Genomic DNA, 19,219 nt, shown 5'->3' with positions numbered 1-19,219 from the left:
CCCCCGGCGTCCCCGTGCCGGAGGGGGGGGGGGGGGGGGGAGTTGGGGCTGGGGGGGAAGGACGCCGCCCGCCCGGAGCGAGTTTCCTGCTCGCCGCTGCGTTTAAGGAGGCGCCGGGTTTAAGGTAGACCGGTGAGGAGAACAGGGGCGGGGCGCGCAAGCTCAGCTCCGCCCCGCCGCGCGCGTCGGTGGCCCGGCCCCCCTTCCCGGGGCAGCGGGTGCCAGGCGGGGTTGTGATGCGGCCGTTGTTTTTGTAGGGTCGCGGGCCGCGGTGCGGAGAGAGAAAGGCGGCCCATGGAGCCGGGGAGCGCCTGGCGGGCGGCGTAGCCCTACTCTCCTCCCCGCCCCGCCACCCCTCCGCCCTCCCTTCCGCTGCTTTGTTAGCGCAAACACACAAACGCGCCTCACCTACACGGTGAAGAGGAAGGGAGCGCTCCCCGTACAATAATGGGCACCCGGCTGCTGCCCCCCGGGCCGCCGCAGAGGTGAGTGGACGCCGCCCCAGGGTCGCAGGTTCCCCGCGGGGAGGAGAGCGAGCGGGCTGACAGCGCCGCGGCGCTGCCTTAAAAACGCGGCGCCACCTTAAGCGCCCGATGACTTTTTCTCGTTACATTATAGCAGCGGAAAGAATGTCGGCGCGGGCCGCGGGTGACGTCAGGAGGGAGCAGCGCAGCGCGGCGGCGGCCAGGCAGCGGCAGCGGCGGCCCCGCCACGGCCAAGGAGGCGGAGGCGGAGGAGGCGGGAGCGGCGCCGGCCCCGCCGCCACCGCAGCGGCAATGGCGGCCGTCGGGGAGCGCAGGTCCCTGCCCAGCCCCGAGGCGATGCTGGGGCAGCCCTGGAGCCACTGGGTCGATGCTGCTAAACTTCACGGGAACGACGGTGAGCGGCCGACCCGGCCCCCCCCCTTCCCCCCCGCTCCGCCAGCCGGCCCGGCCCCCGCTCCCGGCGGGGCTGGAGGTGCCCCGGGCGCGGCCCCTGCCGCTGGAGCGGCCGCGGGGCGCCGGTACGGCGCGGCAGGGTGCCTGGCCGCAGGGCGCCGCGGGTCCCGGGCCCTGGGTGGCGGTTGGGTCCGATCCCCCCGCCCCCTCCGGCGCTGCGGCCGAGTCCGATGTCCGGTGCGCGGCTCGGCGGCGGCCCGCGGCCGGGGGCTGGGGAGCGGAGCGGGCAGCGCCTGCCCCAGTTCCTGTAATCCGGGACACGGTGCGGGCAGCTCGGAGGCAGTCCCCGGAGGCCGGCACCTCCTGCCCTCGATTCTGCCGGGGCCGGGATGGGGGAGCCGCAGGTGAGGCACATGCCCCGGGGCTGACAGCGGCGCCGGGGCCGGCCCGGCAGGTCCCGGGCTCCTGCCTTGGCTGCCGCCGCCCGGCCCTGGTGTCCCGGCGTGTTCCCGGGGGGGCAGTGGGTACGGGTCAGCAGCGGGGAGCCCGCCCTGCGCCCCGAGATCGGCACGCCCTGAGACCTTGTGGCTTTTTGGTTTTAGGAACAGCATTAGAAGAAAGTTTCAAGGAATACGGAAGAAACCGAGAAGCGATGCGACTTTGCCGAGAAGGTGAGTGCGATTCGTTCCTGGAGAAAAGTGCACGGGGAAGTTTTCCTGCTCGGAACTAGTTACGAAAGGACCTGCAGGGAAAGGGAAAGGCAACTTGCAGTCTGGTCGCTTTGCGTTTGGGACTTGCGGCCTGTCAGTGAGCGGTGGTGTTAGCGTTATTATTAATATGTAATCTCAAAACTAGAAGGTAGGGGCATAGGTTACTGTCTTTCTAGTTCAATTTTCTCTGGGTTTCTTTAGCCTGTAAATAGTCCCAAGGAAGCTGTGTGACCAGCGCTGATAACATCTTCTCTTGAGCTAAAGTATTTTGATCCTTAATATAATCCATGTCGGTATTTGACACTGATCCCTTTTTCTGTCATGTCAATGTGTTATGTTTATTTCTTGGTGTACTGCTAAATGAGAGTGACCTTTGACCTGTGATTAGCAAAAGCCCATTAACGGCCCAGTTCATTTCAAGAGTAGTTGTAAGCAGGTGATGAATGAAAGCTATAGCGTATTGGTAACATTGTAACAGGGAGTGGACAACAAACAGCCATGAGTCTGAGTTGTGATGTTCAGTTTGTTTATTTGCTCTCCCACTTTAACAGCTGTGTTATAGCAGCAAAACATTCTAAACCTGTCTTAATATTGAAGGCACTAGCCTGGTTCCATCGGACTTTTCTGAGAAGGATGCCATAGAATAGATCTCATTTTAAATACTGGATCAGTTAGACCCAAGCCATTCATTTGATGGTGTTAGAAATGGAAGACTGAGTTTGTAAACTTGGTTTACAATCACAGAAGGCAGGACTTGCTAGGGACCTTAAGAGATGATCTGATTCAGCACTTCTGTACTTGTGAGCTACAAACAGCGTATGAAATCTAAGGCAAGGTGGCATGGGCTTGTAAGATTGGGTGGCAGTGATCCATATTGAGGCCAAATTAAAATGTAGATTTATTGTAGAATTCCTAGTGGTGCTAAAATTTGAAAAAAAAATCAATTTCTAGGACTAGTCAGTGATTACTGACCTGTAAGAACGATGTTGTAGGCAGCTATCCTGCAGCGTTTATAATTACTTGTGCAATTTTGCCATCTTCTAAGTGTACGTATAAGTTCTTGGGCATTTGAAAAATCACTTTATTACTTCATTGCTGAGTTACAATCTAATAGTTGTGGTGGATATTTAATGTATTTTTCTGAACAGGCAAATCATTCAAGTACTAAACCAGCATTTGTAACAGTAAGCATACACATTATCCTAGTAAAGATTTCACTAATAAGGATTTTCAAACATTCTTTCTTACTTCTACCTCTTAAAATACAAGCATCTAACATTTCCAGATTTTAAAGATTAGCTGGCAGGGTGAAGAATAATGTTTCTTTTTTGTTGTTCTGGAGAATGATAATAAAACTGGTTTTGCGTAGGCTGACCACTGAGACACAGCTTCTCTGCACTGACTCCAACCATGTGATTGATTTGTAGGGTTATGAGTTGAAGGAAATTCATAATACACTTTGAGAACTAAAAGTGCAACTTACTAGTTCTGTCAGGTTTCCAGAAGTGTGTCTCTTCTGGTTGCTTTATGGCATATGAATGAGACACTGACTTGTGTATACCTGTAGCTCGTGTGTCGGGAGCTCAGCCACTGCAAAAGAAAGAAAAAGAAAAAACAGTATTAACTAAGTTTGCACTTAAAGAACTAGTGGAGCAGCAAAACATGCCACCATAGGTATGTGTTGTGTTATCAAATAACATTTTGAGAATACTGTAACTGATTCCTTTTCCCAGGAAGTTTTGCCTTCAAAATTGGGGAACATTTATTAAATAAATGGACTGTCTAAACCATGGATCTCAACACAGAAGAGTGAACCAAAGTTAAAAATTTTCTCAAATCTACTCTAACTTCAAGATTTTTGTCATGGTACCACACAGTATTTTAAATACGGTTAACAACAGAACTCGTTGTGTAAGAAACTTATTTCTCTGCAGATCGGGAGTTGACTCAGAGGCCCAACTTCACAAAAGGATTTCAAGGTTATTTAGGCTAATTTAACCTTGCATTGCAACTCTTCCAGTTTGCATAAAAGAACTAAATATTCATGGCCCGGAGAGGGAGCGAAGGAGAGAACATGACTTTACAGCCCACTTCTTAGACTTGGGTTCAAAACCAAGGACTATTTTCTTTATTTAACGATTGTCAGCTTTCAGGTCAGGCTCCCGCTGGCCTGTGTACCCACTGGGTTATGGGTTGTAGTTGTTTCCTTTCCCACATGCTGTTTCTCTGCACCTTCTAATAGGAATAGTTTCATTGTCAGCCTGCCTGGTGGCAAGAAGTGGATTTCAGCCTTGCAAGCAGTAGAGTCAGGGTCTCCTGAATGAAGAGTGAGTGTTCCTGTCGTCATAACGCAGTGTAATAAAGGGGCTTAACATTACCAGCTTCTCCTTCTGTTATGCTTTAAAGAAAAAGAATGTTGCCAGTTATTCTTTTAAAGGAAATAACTGTGTAATTCCAGGACAACATTTGCAAGCTGTGGAGAAAGGCAGGATTTCAGACACACCTTTGTCACTGGCATTTCCTATTTGCTGATGAGGCAGCTCTTCTCTCGGCGTGCTGGCGGTTGTCAAGCCTGATGGGTCCTTAATACCTGTCAGTGATGCTAGTTCTACGTAGGGATCAGGAAACTAAAATTAGTTCATTGTCCAAACACTTTTTTCTGTATCTAACTCTCCTTGACATAACCAAGCTCACATCAAAGTAAGAACTGGAAATTGAAATTTGGCTTCCCAAACTCCCGATTTTTGTGTCTCGTACATCCCTGTTTCTTTTTCACTGCTTTTACGTGCTTTCTATTCTGCTAATCCATAATACACAGTCTCATTCCTGCTGGGATCCTTGCAGACCTTCAGCAAAGTGAGAAACTTGCTGGATGCTTTCCTGCATGTTGCTTTTTGAGGCAGTAACAGTCCATGCTGAGCTTTGATGTAGGAGGTAGAGCTGCAGAAATTAGGTATGGGCCCAATGGACTGGGCTGGCTTTTCGTACAGAAAATCGCCAGCAGATGGAAATGAGAAAAGGACATCCGTCATCATGGGAAAATTTTACTTTAAAGTACCCTTTAAAATTGACTTTATACACTGAAATCTTGTGGTGAGCAATGCTGTCAATGTAAGAGCACGTTAAGTGCAATTGTACTTCAGTTATTTTTATGTGTAGTTCACATGACAGAATCTTTTAGCGCATATAGTCACTTAATTACTTGCAGCTTGTGAACCAGCTAAAGGTGTGACTCCCCTGCCACACAGCTTTTGCTGTGATGAGGCAAGTATAACATGTTTCATTATAATCTGTAAATGCATTCTAGAACAGCGAGGCAGAAAATCTAGTCCTCTTCATGCATTTTTCTTATATTTTAAAATGAAATTTTGCTGAAGTGTATCTTTTAAACTTGTTCGTGTGATACTGGGAGCGTGTGCCACCAGTTGTATGCGATCACGCTGGATGCACTCAGCTCATCTTGGAGATACAGCAAGTCTCAAAAGGAGGTTGATGTGTGTGTAGTATCTGATACTTTTTCATCTCAAGAAAGTTATTCTTAGTATCAAACTTTGTGATCAGTGCTTGAAACATTTTGGCAAACAAGTTCATTTTTCAGGAGATTCTTGCTAACCTGTGTTGAATATGGTTTGCTGTTAAAAAATTTTTTAGCCCGTCACTGTTGTGAGGATGATCTTTAAATAGAACTGTGTTTTTAAGGGTAGAGTTCATTCGTGGTAACTTTGACAGGCTTCAACAGAGTGAACTTTTGCTTCTTGCAGTGTTTGGTTTTGTTTGTTTGTTTTTGTGTGTGTCACATCCTTTTTTGTTTGTTTTTGTGTGCGTTACATCCTTTGAGAGGAGAATCGCTTGGTACTGCCTCTTACCGATACTTCCCTAGTACTGCCACCATAGTTTATGGCTAACTGGCAACAAAGTATAGAAGGAGAAGGACAGACCATTTGCGGTTTGGGTCTTGAGCTTGACTTGATCAACTGCCATTGATCAAGATGGTTGAATCTTGGCTAAAAAGAGGTCTTTGCCACCCTTAACAGCATCCATATGGTCTGCCAGTGATTTGTTCTGATAGTTTGTACTTGGTGCTTCTTGGAATCCCAAGGAAGTTTTTGATTGCTTTCTTTATGTAACTGAGCTGTTTCAGGTGAGGTAGTCCTCTTGATGGTCATGCAGGGAGATGCAGAGGAGGCACTTGGTTTATCGTAGGTTGAGGTTAGTTGGGCAGTAGTCACTGATACATTAGATGGTGCTTGGAGGTATCACAGGTCAGAATTGATGCTGGCTGTGTGGTCATGTAGCGTGGTACCGGTCTTACAGTTTTTAGACTATACTGGTCTTAATGAAGTGTTGAATTTTATGTGGGAATGCAGGTGGTCAGTTTTTGGTAGCCACCTTCAAAAGATGCTCCAGAAGGCTTTGACCGTAGGAGTCTATCAGAAGAGCAAGTGGGAGCAATTTCTGTTCAGCATTGTCACCTGGTAACAGTTGAACTTGGACAGTTAATGTGTCTGGGGAGGGCTGGAGGGGTGGGAAAGAGACTGCATGAACCTCTAGGGCCTTCAGCAGAAGCTTTGAGATTTGATTATATTAATTGTTATTAATGGAAGTTACCAGAGCTGTGAGGGTACTGAGAGCTATGCAGTGAACCCTTGTTCTTCTTGAGCCTGTGCCTGGTAGGGTTGAACAGTGAAACCCAGGACTGGGTCAGGAGGGCTCACTAGAAGCATCTTTATCATGTAGACCCACAGTCTAGAATTTTCGCAGCAGCAGATTCAATAAATAATTAAAGTATTGGTGAAACTTCTGTTCCAATAATAAGTTGTAAATACAAGTAAGAGACAGCATCTTATTTCAAATTTAAATTTGTTTTTATTCAGCCTTGGGAGGTGCTCAATTGAGTTGATTTTTGTTGTGTTAAATCATGTCAAAGATGCTTAGAGGGCTCTATAGTCCTTGACTGCCTGCAAATACACTGTGAGAATTTTTAATAGACTGAAATAAATATTTTAAGGTAGCAGTACAAAGTGCCATGCTTCTTTTTTGACATTCTGCATAGCTATTCACAGTCTATAATCAGATAAATCTCCTCTTCATTTCATTGCATTTTAATTGACTATTTACACAAAGCATTTTAAGGATTTGTGGACTGGTTATCATAAAACAATTACAAGGAGACTTTAGAAGTGCATTGAGCTGTTTAAGAAAATTGTAGAGATTTTATGAGATAGCATCCTTTCAAATTCCATGCTTTTCAAGCTACTTTTGAGATTATCTGCAGTGACTGGCCCTCTTCTTCTTGTTATTTTTTCCCCTTAAATCCAAGTTCTGTTTACAATATTTAATTATTTCTGGTGAGATGAGTCACATGTTATAAATAGAATATTGTGATGTTAGACTGCAAGTTAGAACTGTGTCATCTTTTATGCTTTAAAGATACTTCGCATGTTTTAGATATTATCATAGTATTAGCATGATATTGCAAGGCCTTGGGGACTTTCACTGGAACTGCAGCCACAAAACTGCCTCAGTCTCTCTGTAACGTGAGGATTTTGTTTTCAGTTTTTTATAAGAACCTTTGAAATAGTTGTCTGTACATGTATGTAACAGTCAGGAATTCACTGCTATCTAGTGCTTCTTAAGTGGTATGTATGATTAGCTAGGTTATCCCTATGCAGAAAAGGTGATGTCTCGATAATACTTGATTAAATATTGATTTTGTATAGTTTCCATTCTATATTTAACAACAAATGCTCAGTAAGAGAAGAACAATGAAATGAGTATTACGTAGAAATGACTTTCACACAACTTGATAACACTATCATCTAAGTAGAGCAGGAAAGACAAAAGGCTTAGTGAAGGGTCCTTCTAAATAAATTGGGTTAAGAGGATGCAGATTACTCTCTCCAAGGTAACTATTTTAAAAGCTATTTCTTCCATTGCAGTGGATCTATTAAAGAAAATACACACAGTTCTTACACCTTTTCTGACTATGCCTGGCCTTCGGCAGTTACAGCCATAGGCTGGCTGGGGATATATGTGATCTCTTACCACTTACAGGACAAAAAAGATTTCATCATTCAAAAATAATTATAAATTATTTGTAATCAAGTATTCTGAATAGCCTGTTAGATGCTTACAAATTGTTTCTCTCCCCTTTTAATGAATAAAATCACTACTGCTGTGGAATTTGCCCATATATATGATACTCAACATTAGACATTCTTACAGTGTAGGTGACAGTACAGAGATGCATACAGCTTTGTACTTGCACTTTAACTTTTTAGCAGCAAGTTTAAAATCTGGCAAAGGGAATTCAGATTTTAATGGGGCAGAGCAGCATGACTGTAAAAGCACTTGTCATGGAAGGCAACAGATTTATTGTAGTTGGTGTTCCTGTTGCTAGAAGGCTTTGCACAGTCAAAAGTTCTTCCTGCTTATGCAGGCTGTGTGCAGCTGTGAGCCAGGGCTGGTGGTGCAATGGCTGTCAGACTGAGTCTCATGGTAAGTCAGATACTCATCGTAGCTCCGGATACTACGGGGTATGAATTCATCAAAGTAAACTGCACACACAGCTGGTCCCACATCACTTGGAGTCATGATCGCTAGCTTTGGAAATGGTCACTGTAATGGTAAATATTCTAGTTTATTGGCTCAAGTAGATTAGAAATACTCAAATGCTCAGTTATTTGTGTGTCAGACACAAACACTACTTGTCAGCCCCTGTGGAACAAAATGTTTTGTGGTAACCTGTTTTCCCATGAGAAAGGTTGTTTATTTACAAGCTTGCCCTCACCCTGATTTTGACTTTTGATAGCTTCAGTGTAGCCAATAAACAAACTTCATTGACAATAAATGGTGAAAGGGATAACTGGTTATGCCTCCCTTCTCTTCTGGTGGGATTGTAACAGCTAGAAAATGTACACGGTGTTCTTAGTCTGCTTTTCTGTGACTGGGCAGGACTTGCATCTTTCATCGCCTGTTCGCAGTGTAATAGAAAATGCAGTCTTCTCAACTGGCACTGAAGAAATGTATACAAAGTAGCTGAAGGTTAAAATGCAGTGGGGAGCAGCTTTGATGCTGTAAGGCCATGATGTACACTTTTGGTCTGAAATCTAGAGCTGTTGTAATTTTATTTACAAGAAAGTTTGTTGGACAATTTCATGCTGATCTAGTTGCCTTAAAGACCTATAGCAGCTTGCATTAAAATGAAGTGTAGAAGCTTTAATGAGTTAAAATTGAAAAGTGGATAATATGCTGAATACACAGTAAATTGGATGTTTGTTTTCCTTTAATGTCAAATTCTGTTGTATTTTGCCCTTCATAAATTCTGTTTTCTGTCTACAGGTTTTTTCATTGACTGCATAGATGACGTAGTAGATGTCAGTGGGGAAAATGGAGTTCTGCTATTTATTAAGTGGTGTCTGAGGTTGTGAGGTCCTGTCACGAGCCACTGAAGTCAACAAGGGTTTTACTTGTGACTAGAGGAGGATGCAGGACCAGGTTATGGGGCTCGGCAGGTGGGAGAGTTTGCATGGGTGAGATAGCAGTGTTCACTGCAACCTTGTGATCAGACAGCAGGCAGAGAGATACTTCGCTATGCAAACATTTTAATTGTCAGTCCCTAGATATTGTAGCCGTTGCTTTGTCAGGGTGTATGTAGCCTAAATTACACCCTCTGGCTATTGTTTCAGGCTAAAATACAGAAGAAAATCTCTATCAGTTTACACTTGGGGTGCGGTTTTACAATCTTTTTTTTTTTTTTTTTTTTTCCTTCCAGTAATGCTAGATTAAGCAGCTCCTCCATCTCTGCTGAGTGAAACATTTGTGAAACAACAGTTGCATTCTAACTTTAAAGTTGTTTCCAAAACAAGGTGATGGTTGCTTAAAGCAGATTCTGAATTTTGCAGCACATATATAGTCTAGTAATCCTAGAATCCACTGGACCGTGCTTGATCATGTATCTTTTCAGAGTGAATCTGATTTTTTACGTGGCTACCTATCATGGTTGTGTAGCATAGTAGATCTTGTATCTTGGTTATTTATATAATAACACTTTAAGAGTGTTAGAAAAGCTGTATCAGTGAATAACTGCAGTGTAAATCAGGATCGGTTAGAAGCAGTGTATTGTGAAAATGAAACAGCAAGTAAGAACTTACTTATATTATGTAAGATACTGGTTAGTATTTTTTTTTTAATTATTTTCAGTAATCAGCTATGTCAGAAAGCCAAGTAATAGAAAGCAAAAGTTTCTTTGACTGAAACTTGCAAGGTGTTTCCCAGTAACCTTGTGAACTGGAGAAAATACCATTTGAGAGTCTGGGTTACTCTGCTGAGGAAGAGTTATGGCATCATTTATTTCTCTTATTGGAGGGCTGTTGCAAATTATGCCAAAAGGAGAAAGAGGCATCATCTATACAGTATATGTGAATGTGAGCCATACTATACATTCTTCTTAGCCCTTCAGAACGAATCTGTAGTAGTGTGGAATATCCGGAGGCTTGAAACTCTGCAAAGGTTTGGGTTAACTGGCTGTAGTTTTGATAGGTATGTGAAAGGAACAAAAAGCACTCCCAATAGTTAGACAGTGGGTGTTGGATTATTGAGACAGTTGTGTAAAATGACTTGGAAAGTAGCTTTCAAAATAACAAATTTTCCCACTTTTCCCAGGAAATGTTAAAATTGTTTCATTCCTGTTCGATTAGAATGACTCTAGAAATGTATTAAAGGAATTTAACTTGGCTCTGACAAGTAGGAGGCTTTGCTGGGCTTTGGTTTGTAAGGAATATAATCTTGGGGTTTAGCATGTTTTCTTCAGATAATTTGTTTTTAAAAATGCAGAATCTGTGTTTGAATAGATCTGTTCCACTCTGCTGAGAGAGATGGCAGTCATCCTGCTCTTGCTGGTACTAAATGGAAGTATATGAGAAGAAAAGCTTAAATGAATTTCCTTATAGGCAGCATTTACTTCAATAAAGTACTTAAAGATCAATTTCAGAAAGCAATTTGGTTTTTAATTTCTGTGTGAGGTGTGTTACTCAAAGCAAGTGTCTAGAAATCATGTTTGTTAAGGTACTTCTGTTCCATGTTGTAGTTCGTAATTTACAGAGAAGACCTGAGCCAAATTCAATGTATCTGTGTTGTCTACCAAAGCTACTGTAATATGTGCTGATATAATAGATTGCAAAGTTTTGTCCTAAATACCCTCCTTCTGTTTTTTTGGGTTTTTTTTTTGGTGGCTAAGTGATTGAAGGAGGGCTTGTAGTACTGGTTGCATTATGGGACTCTGGGGGAAGTACTGATACCTGAACTATACCTGGTACGGTTTGATTGTGTTTTGTATCTAGGCTGGGCAGAGCCCTCTCCTTATCTGTTGTTCCTTCTGTAGAACCTGCTTTAATAGCCAGCTGACTTGGTTTGCTTTGCCTGGCTCTTTCAACACTGCTGTTACCATGAGGTACTTGGAGAAGTCCAGAATGCATCAGCCCTTGCTTGGGAAATTTCTTTTTAGTTCTGCCTGACTGTCAGCATGTGCCCTGAAATGTAGGGGCATAGAGCACTGTGTCATTTGCTGGAATAAAACTTGCAAGTCTCTCCTCTTGTTTTTGTGGCCTGAATTTAATGATCTGAAGTGTTGGCTTGATAGCGTCAGAGATAAGAGTGCTATTTTTAATTTGCATAGTGGATAGAGCACACAAGAAAAATCTTCAGTGTGCTGTCAGTGTCTCATCTGAGGTTTGTTTAAACTGCTTGGGATGCAGAAGGGGTTCTCTGTGCAACACTGCAGTTCTCTGTCCTCCTGCCGACAGGTTTGAGAGGTGTCATGGATAACCACAGCAATGTGAAGGAAAGGCCCCTGGTCCTGGGAAAGGACCAAAATCATAGTCTGGGTAGATGGTGCTCTTTGTTGTGAAATGGGAAGACGTGATGACAACGTGCAGCATCAGCAGTTTTATTTATAATTTAATCATGCTAAGAGTTTTCCTGCACTCTTATGAGTAGTGTTGTGAGATCAAGGCTTCGCAGGAAGCGTTTTGGTGTTCGTCATTGCAGTGATTGAGGGTGATGTCACCATCTGATGGGAGCATTCAGGGTGTCCGTGCTGTTATGGTGGCTCTGCGATACCCTTTCTTGGACTCCTTTGGCATCTTTCCCCAAGTGCTCTGCACTCTTGCTGGAAGCAAAAGCTTTTGAGCAATTTCCAAGCACAAAGCGGTGCATTGTGGGCCAGCACTGGCAAGACTGGCTCAACAAGTTTGGCAGCAGTGGCTTTGGCGTCCTGCCTACCCTGGATAGGCACCAGTAGAGGCTGCCCTAGTCTCCGAGCGGGTTGGAGCTGAAGATCTCAGCCTAGGACCCGAAATTCACGCATGTGCAACTGCTGTGCCTGGCAAAGGACCCGCTTCCGTTGTAAACCACGGTTTTGTTATCCTAGATATGTTTGTAGCAGTTATCTTTTGCTTGCTTTAGGAAGGTGGTTGCGTTATTTGTTGTCAGTGTACTGAAGGGTGGTAAACTCCACAAATTTGTTATAAAATCAAAGGATCCTGTTCACCTTCCAGTTTTCTGTTATCTATTTAATCTTAAGTACCATTGACATCCTGAGCCATGTGGGGCAGTTAACTAGTGCTCCAAAATGTTCTTTTCCATGCTTTTTTTTTTTTTTTTTTTTTTAAATAACAGCTCCGTATATTCTTTGCTGTGCCTCTTGCTTAATACTGACTCCATATATCTTCTATAACATCTCTACAGACCTTTGCAAACAGGCCTGGTCTTGTAACTTGATGCATTGGGACCGCTGCATGAGGTCCGTGGGGATGCAGGACACCACTTGCCTGTGTCTCATTGCACAGTCATACACTGAATATGTCCAATCTTCTTGTATCTGCATAAGGATGACTTTGTCTTGCTGCTTGGATAATCAGGTTTATTGTTATGTCCTTTTTTGACATGAGGTGTCTAAAAATTAAAACTTATGCCCAATTTGGTATTTTTTCTAAGAGTAGAGCATTTTGCTTCCTAGCTGGCCTACAAAAGGGAGAATTCTTTATCACCCCCTGTGTGTTTAGGTCCATTCATACATACCCATATACCTTTTTCCTAAGTGTAACAAGAGTGCTGTTAACTGCAGAGGGACGAGAGAAGAGGAGTATGTAAAAAATGTGAGTAGGACCAAGCCGACCAAGTCAGTACATTAAGTAGTTTGAGAAAATTCTCTCCTTTTGATTTGTTTTGCTGAAGGCATTACCTTCTGTGTACATCACAAGTGGGCTGGTGTTCTGGTTGTGTTATAGAAGCCTAGACCATGAAAAAGCAGAGAAATAACTTTCAAGCATGTAAGCCCTTTCAAATCTTCTGCATGTATAGTATGATCTAAGTGATCTTCATTTTTGAATATAGCTAAACTTAAAAATAGTAAAAGTTGCAGTCCTTCCCAACCTGTTTCTATTTAAGAGTGAAATGGATTATTTCAGTAGCAGAGATCTAGTGCCAGATACAGAAGAATAATACCCAGTACAGATTTGTTCACTGAGTGTTTTCAGAGTCTGTCTTTTTTTTTTTTTGTTATTATTCTTCTGTAACAGGTATATATTTTATGTGTAATGTTTGGACATGGAATTCTGGAAAATTTTATGAAGGCAAGGCTTCTAAAATAAGGCAAATCACTCTTAACAGTGAAGTAATACGTCTTGAAATAAGGATAGTGATGGATGGGCTTATTCTAAAATGGTGATGATATAGAAAAGCAAAACCTAAATTTCTTCAAAGAAGAATTTGAAATTCCATAACAATAGAAAAATGTTTCACTTCCATAAAGATTATTTTAGGCTGAACTGGGTTTGTGTTGTATCACAAAGATCCGTCAGTGGAATTACTGACCTTTACACTGTAAACAAGTAGCCTGATTTTCTTCAGCACTTACCCGTTTAGTTAATATAACTGTTGGAGGACAACTAGCACTGGTTAAAGCCTAACATTTCTGAACAGATAGATCTCCTTTCGGAAGGAAAGCTCTGCCTTTAGCGCTGTATGTACTGGAATATACAAATTGTGAGAAGGGAAGACTTAGGGTTTACTGATTCCTCAGCTAGATAATTGAAATAGTCATATCCATTTATCAAAAGGTATGCAATAGCCCCGTTTAAAATACTTTGTGTCACTACATGTGTGTTCAAATACATAAGAAGTGGGTTAGCTTTTTTACTGCACTATAACAACAAAAACATTGTTTGTTTTCCACTTTATCTTTTAATCTTATTACATATCACAGTACTGTTGGGTTTTTTTCCCACTATAGTACATTTATATGCCTGTTGCTGTGCAACTTGTTGGGTTTTTTTAAATTTTTTATTTATAATATCAAATCAACTGCTAGTAAATCTGTAAAGTAAAGGAAGTGAATTTTAATGCAGAAACTAATAGTGCCTGCCAAATTGAGGGGGTGCGGAAATGTAAGTTGGTATGTGAAAATCGACAGGCATCAGTTTCCCTTTAGCTATATTGGACATGACTGAAACAGTCTTTATTTTTGAAGTGGATGTTCCAATGCATGGAGAATGGGAGTGGCAGGGGTGGGGTGGTTTTAGGTAGTTGGGTTGCCTAATAAAAGAAAATACTGAAATAGAATTCAGTTGACAGGTCATCTGTATTATTTTCCTTAAGATTTATGTTGTTGTTTGGTTTTGGTTTTGTTTTTTTTTTTTGCATATGCTGATTTGCCTCCTCAGGTATCAGGTTCATGATGTAAAATGTATGCAGTGCATTCCTGAGCAAAGGTGCATCCTCTTTGCACAGTTAGAGAATAATGCCATGCTGCTGTCACCCAGGAGTTGGTGTGGTGGTCAGCAGGGAAGAGGGTGGAAGAGGCTAAAAGACGAGCACTATGTGTGTCCTGTGTAGCAGGGAAAATAATGTGGTTTATTATTACTAAATTTTGTTGCTTTTTCCTATCACAAAAGACATAGTTATGGGTACACTGGATTCTTCCACTTCTCAGTAAGAAAATGTGTAGATCTAAGTGAATGGTTGTTACCACTCTTAGTTCCTCAGTTACTGGGTGGCGAGATACCAGTACCCAGTTGTGTTGCTGTGATACGGCCAGTTACGTAGGGAAAGATGGCAAAAAACATGCACACCAAATTTTTTTCCTCAAAAGCATGTCTAGATAGGCGATGGAAGAGGGTGAGGAGCTTGGAATATGTTCACCATTTCCAGTCACGATGTATCAAAATACTTCTGCTGCAATGAGCAGTTTTATGTAAACTGTGAGTTTAGGTTTAAATAAAACAAACTTCCTTTTTCCTACTACAAAAGTACAGCTGCTGCAAAGTACACAGTGTGCTGTGTGAAAGAGGAGAAAAATACCAAACCTACTGATGTTAAAACAATTAATAATGGTAGCATGCTTTAGGGTATATGACTTAAAATAGAATTTAGACTAATCTATGGAAGATGTATTTAATTTTAATTGAGATTATTTGTGGCGAGTTGCTTATCCAGAACATTTTTCCTTGCTTAGATCCTGTTTTCTGCATGATAACTGAAGTGTTTGTGTGTACATTTTCATATTAAATAAGCCTATCTTTTAATTTTACTGTGTAAACTCTATTTCCTGAATTCTATTTAACTTTTGTGTCAGAATTGCAAAGTTAAACTCAACTTTGAGGGTTCCTTAAGCTATTTTAGGATTGGTTATGTAACAAATAGGGTATTTTTTTTTTGACACAAACCCATAAATAATAATAATAATTTGTTGGGTTCCCTAAAATACAGCAGTGGCACAGTGAGATCACATCACCTAAAAATAATGCATGACTTGTCATGTAAGAAATCTTCACTCAAAATTGTATGTTTAGCATTTTTAAAATATTATACAAATTGCCTGGAGAAATTTAAAATATCTTCACCTCTGAAAACTCATTAATGAGTAAATGGAAATAGTTTTTGCAGATGACTGACTTCAAATTGCTGATAAAAACGTGGTATAGCAATACAAGGTGTGGGGAGGGACTTCAGCTGCTGAAAAGCTTTATGTTTCACTGAGAAATGCTTGTGTTTCACTGAGAAATTTATTAATCTTTCTACAGACAATCTTCTGTAAACTTGCTCAGTGAAATTTTGCATTGTTCTGTGTAGTAAACTTAGAAAAGCTGTTTAATTGTTTTGAATGAACAATTTGACATATGTTTTGTGTTAATTTTCCAAAAGGTTGTGTGTAAATGAATTGGTATACAAAAATGTCTGCTTAGATGTCTGCTTTAATATGTGTTTTGTATAAAATTACAGGAACATTCAAATCTTGGGAGCCTAAAATTAGAACTCCCAGCTGCATGCTAGGCAGCAGGTGCACGTGTGCACGACACACTTCTCTTTAGTATCTGCTGCTCAGTTTTTATGGGTGGGCATGATATAGAAATTTCCCAAGACTGTTAAATTTTAGGGAGGAGACGTAGTGACTGTCAGTGTTGCGTTCTGCATCCTCGTGGAGAGAGGAAGGAAAGGCAGTGGGAGAATTCCAGTGATTGTGTGCTCGTAGCCTTGCAAAAAGACTGGTGTTTGGATTTGCCGTGGAGGACTGTTACTGCCTGCAGCATGTGGCCGACCTTTTTGCTGCTGGAGGCGAAGCTGGAGGGCACAGTGCAGGGCATGGGGTTTTGGAGATGCAGAATGGCTGAACCCATGGGAAACACAAGCCAGGAGAGGTAGGTCTTCCTTTACTCTTTCAGGTTTTGCTGGGCAAGATTTTGTCTTAAATTTGGGAAAGCAAAGTAAACACTGCAGAACTGTAGCTGTCTTGAGTTTCGCAAGGAAACTGGACAGAGAGGACTCTGCTTTTAGAGATAAAGCCTTCTAGCTCTAGTAAAGATTTATGACAGTGATCAAATCTCGTAATGCAGCTCCTGTGCCTAGTTAAACTAGACTGTGGGGCTTTTTGGTCTTGAAGTGAAAGTCATGTCTCTAAGCCAAAACTTTGAGGTTTGGGTATTCTTAGGACTTAATTAAAATGCTGTGTAATGGCTATATTTGCCAAAGTGGAAAATGCAGTAAAAACATTAAATAAAGTCTTCAGCTGGTCCTTCCTTCATCTGATCAATCAGCAACTGCACGGTGAAACAAAGTTCATGCACTTGTGCTCAGAACCCAAGGAGAGCTGTACCTTTCAAATGCCTACTCAAATAGCTGGGCTCTCAAAGCTGTATGTGCAAAACTTGTAAGGTACTTAATGTACAGAGTGGACTTGGCAAGGAATTTAAAAAAATAGGTAACCTTGCAGAAAATACTTCAGCAATTCTTCCCTCTGAACCTAAATGACACAGCTTGGGTATGGGAATGTCCATTTGTTTTGCTTTATTTTGTATTAAAAGGTTTTTTTCGTATGTGAGGCAACATGAGCACAAACAGTATGGGACATAACTCCTTATGGGATTTAAAAAATCCCTGTTTCTGTATGTAAATTTGATCAGTTTATGTTTGGTTTCTTTGATTATGCATATGTTTTTTGCAGGCACTAATTTTTATGCTTGCCCATATGGTTCATAAAATACTTGTGTTCTATTAATAAATACGCAAGTGCTCATTACTTGAAATTTTGTAGAAAACCTTCAAGTTTATGTATGTTAGAATCTCCTATTTTGGATTAAAAGTTGTGTAAACAAAGCACTCTGAATATTATATGGTTCTAGTTATTTTGTTCACAGTATCCGTTTAGCAGTATTATTTTTTATCATCTTGCATAGTAGAAAATTTGCCAGTAGTTTAATTTCATATAAGCATTGATAAGTATACAAAACAACATGTGTGTTCGTGAATGATAAGCACTTGAGTGTTTCTAGAAAATACTTTGGAAAAATATTGTGTAGAAAATAGTATTTTAGTTGCAGAAAGTGAAGTATTTTTATATAAAAGGCAAGTTTTGAGATGCTAACTTTAATTGGTATGAATATTTTTAGGAAAAGGCGATTTAAGTAAGGGACTATATGACTTGGAATTGATGGGAACTTTACTTAAGATAACTAAGTTCAGATACTTTGTGGTGCTGTTTGTGCTGAAAGCTTGCTGCCTCAGGCTTATATCTGAGATCCTCCTTGCACCTGAAGATTACTTGTTATTGACAGCTAACGTCAGCAGTAGATCCAGCAGCACTTGCCTGGTGTGCAGATTTGTTGGCAGAATTTTAGCTTTTGGGGCTGACTATAAGCTGTTGGTCTGGTTGTAACCAAGCTCAGCTTTCTGACTGAAATCTGCCTGGGTTTGGTGCGGGCTGTTTCATGTGGTCCTCAGTGCTGGTTAGTCACCTTCCTTCTCCTTCCTCATGCCTCTTTCCCCAGATCACAAGCTCTTAAATATAGTAATTTGGGAGGCTTTGTCTGCTTTCAGATATTAAAATGACATTTGTGTTCTCCACAACCAAAAAGGGCATAACAATAAAAATATTTTTATTACCTTAACAGGATCTGACAGTACCTGAGACAAGTGTTATAAGCAAATTACAGGAGGTGGCTCAAAACTCCTTTTCCTTCAAAATGTGAACTAAAGTTACTGCAGCTGTGTTGTTTCCTTCCCTTTTCGAAACTTGTTCAGATGCTAGTTATGTTATCTTAAAGAAAAGTTCTGATAAAAGCATTCCTTTAGAGAAGATCTACTGGTTAAGTTGAAGCAAGGTGTACTCGCGGTTTTGTTTTTTTTTTTACCTTAGTGTGATCAAGACTAATTATCTTCTAATGAGAAAACACAGTTAGCATGGAGCAAATCTGTCCAACATAGCTGTTGTGGACCTTATTTGAACTTGGTCCATGAAATAAATAGTTCAAACAATCCAGGTTAGGCAACATTTCAAAATAATGGGATATATTTACAAGTTCCTTATATAGTACCTTCAAAACAGTTCCCTGATGTCTTAGTGGAAAGCCTAGTGAATTGATAAAAACTTGGTACTTTTACTTAGGATGGATTTGGATCAGGCCCCAGTAGAAAGAAAAACAAATTCCATGTTTGGGGAGTTGTGAAGATAATAGGAAGTTATCTGTTGTGAGTATGAAGTTAGTAGTCTAGGGTATCATGTTTTTATACATCTAATATTAACTATAGTGATTAAAAGTATTCTGGAAGTATAATCAGGTTGGTTTGGTGTTACGCGATGTCGTGAGGATCATTGTAGTCAAAATATTTTACTGTTCACACTGGGCATCAGCATGAAGTGTACATTGTCAAATCACACTAAATGGCAAGAAGTGCATAGATATTTCTGATGAATCAGACTCAAAATTTTAAAAATAATCTCAATAAGCTGATGCTGGGCATGGATAGGGAAGAAGTGAGTGTTAGCAGTGTTCTGGCTTAAAAAATATTTCTGCACTACTTTTATGTATTCTTGTCACTTTTTTGATCAAACTTTTGTTCCTTTGCCCTAGCTTTAGTAGTTTGTTCTTTGCCTTCTCACTTCTGGCCTTGCTAGTTTTGCTTTCTCTTCCTCTGTTTCAGTTTTCACTCTCCTCTTCTTGTCTGTAGTAGTGAGCAGACTTCTGCAAAATAGGAAACTTTTGTTCTGGTCTCTGCAAACAGCCCAAATTAGGGCTCCTTTTACCCTCTTCCTCAACAGTTCGCTGTCCTGGAGAAGATGTTGACCTCGCTTTTTTT

The 19,219-nt window shown here is 41.3% G+C and overlaps 1 protein-coding gene across 4 annotated transcripts in view; it reads left to right on the top strand.

The window, feature by feature from the left end:
- Positions 1-19,219, top strand: part of ATXN7 (ataxin 7) — an 89,650-nt gene that overhangs the window by 26,136 nt on the left and 44,295 nt on the right. The window contains exons 1-3 of one of the 4 annotated variants that reach the window (XM_056338602.1): positions 152-485; positions 619-879; positions 1,481-1,549. In XM_056338602.1, coding sequence (XP_056194577.1) covers positions 630-879; positions 1,481-1,549 — 319 coding nt within the window. In that variant the 5' untranslated portion in view covers positions 152-485; positions 619-629. Of the gene's footprint in view, positions 1-151; positions 486-618; positions 880-1,480; positions 1,550-15,992; positions 16,285-19,219 lie in introns of those variants that run through there. The other 3 variants (XM_056338599.1, XM_056338601.1, XM_056338603.1) reach the window with 3 other exon arrangements.

The sequence above is a fragment of the Falco biarmicus genome, chromosome 4 (genome assembly GCF_023638135.1).
Source record: "Falco biarmicus isolate bFalBia1 chromosome 4, bFalBia1.pri, whole genome shotgun sequence".
Taxonomy (NCBI): domain Eukaryota; kingdom Metazoa; phylum Chordata; class Aves; order Falconiformes; family Falconidae; genus Falco; species Falco biarmicus.
The sequence above is the reverse complement of the archived record's forward strand: the minus strand, read 5'-3'. Positions and strand labels throughout refer to the sequence as shown.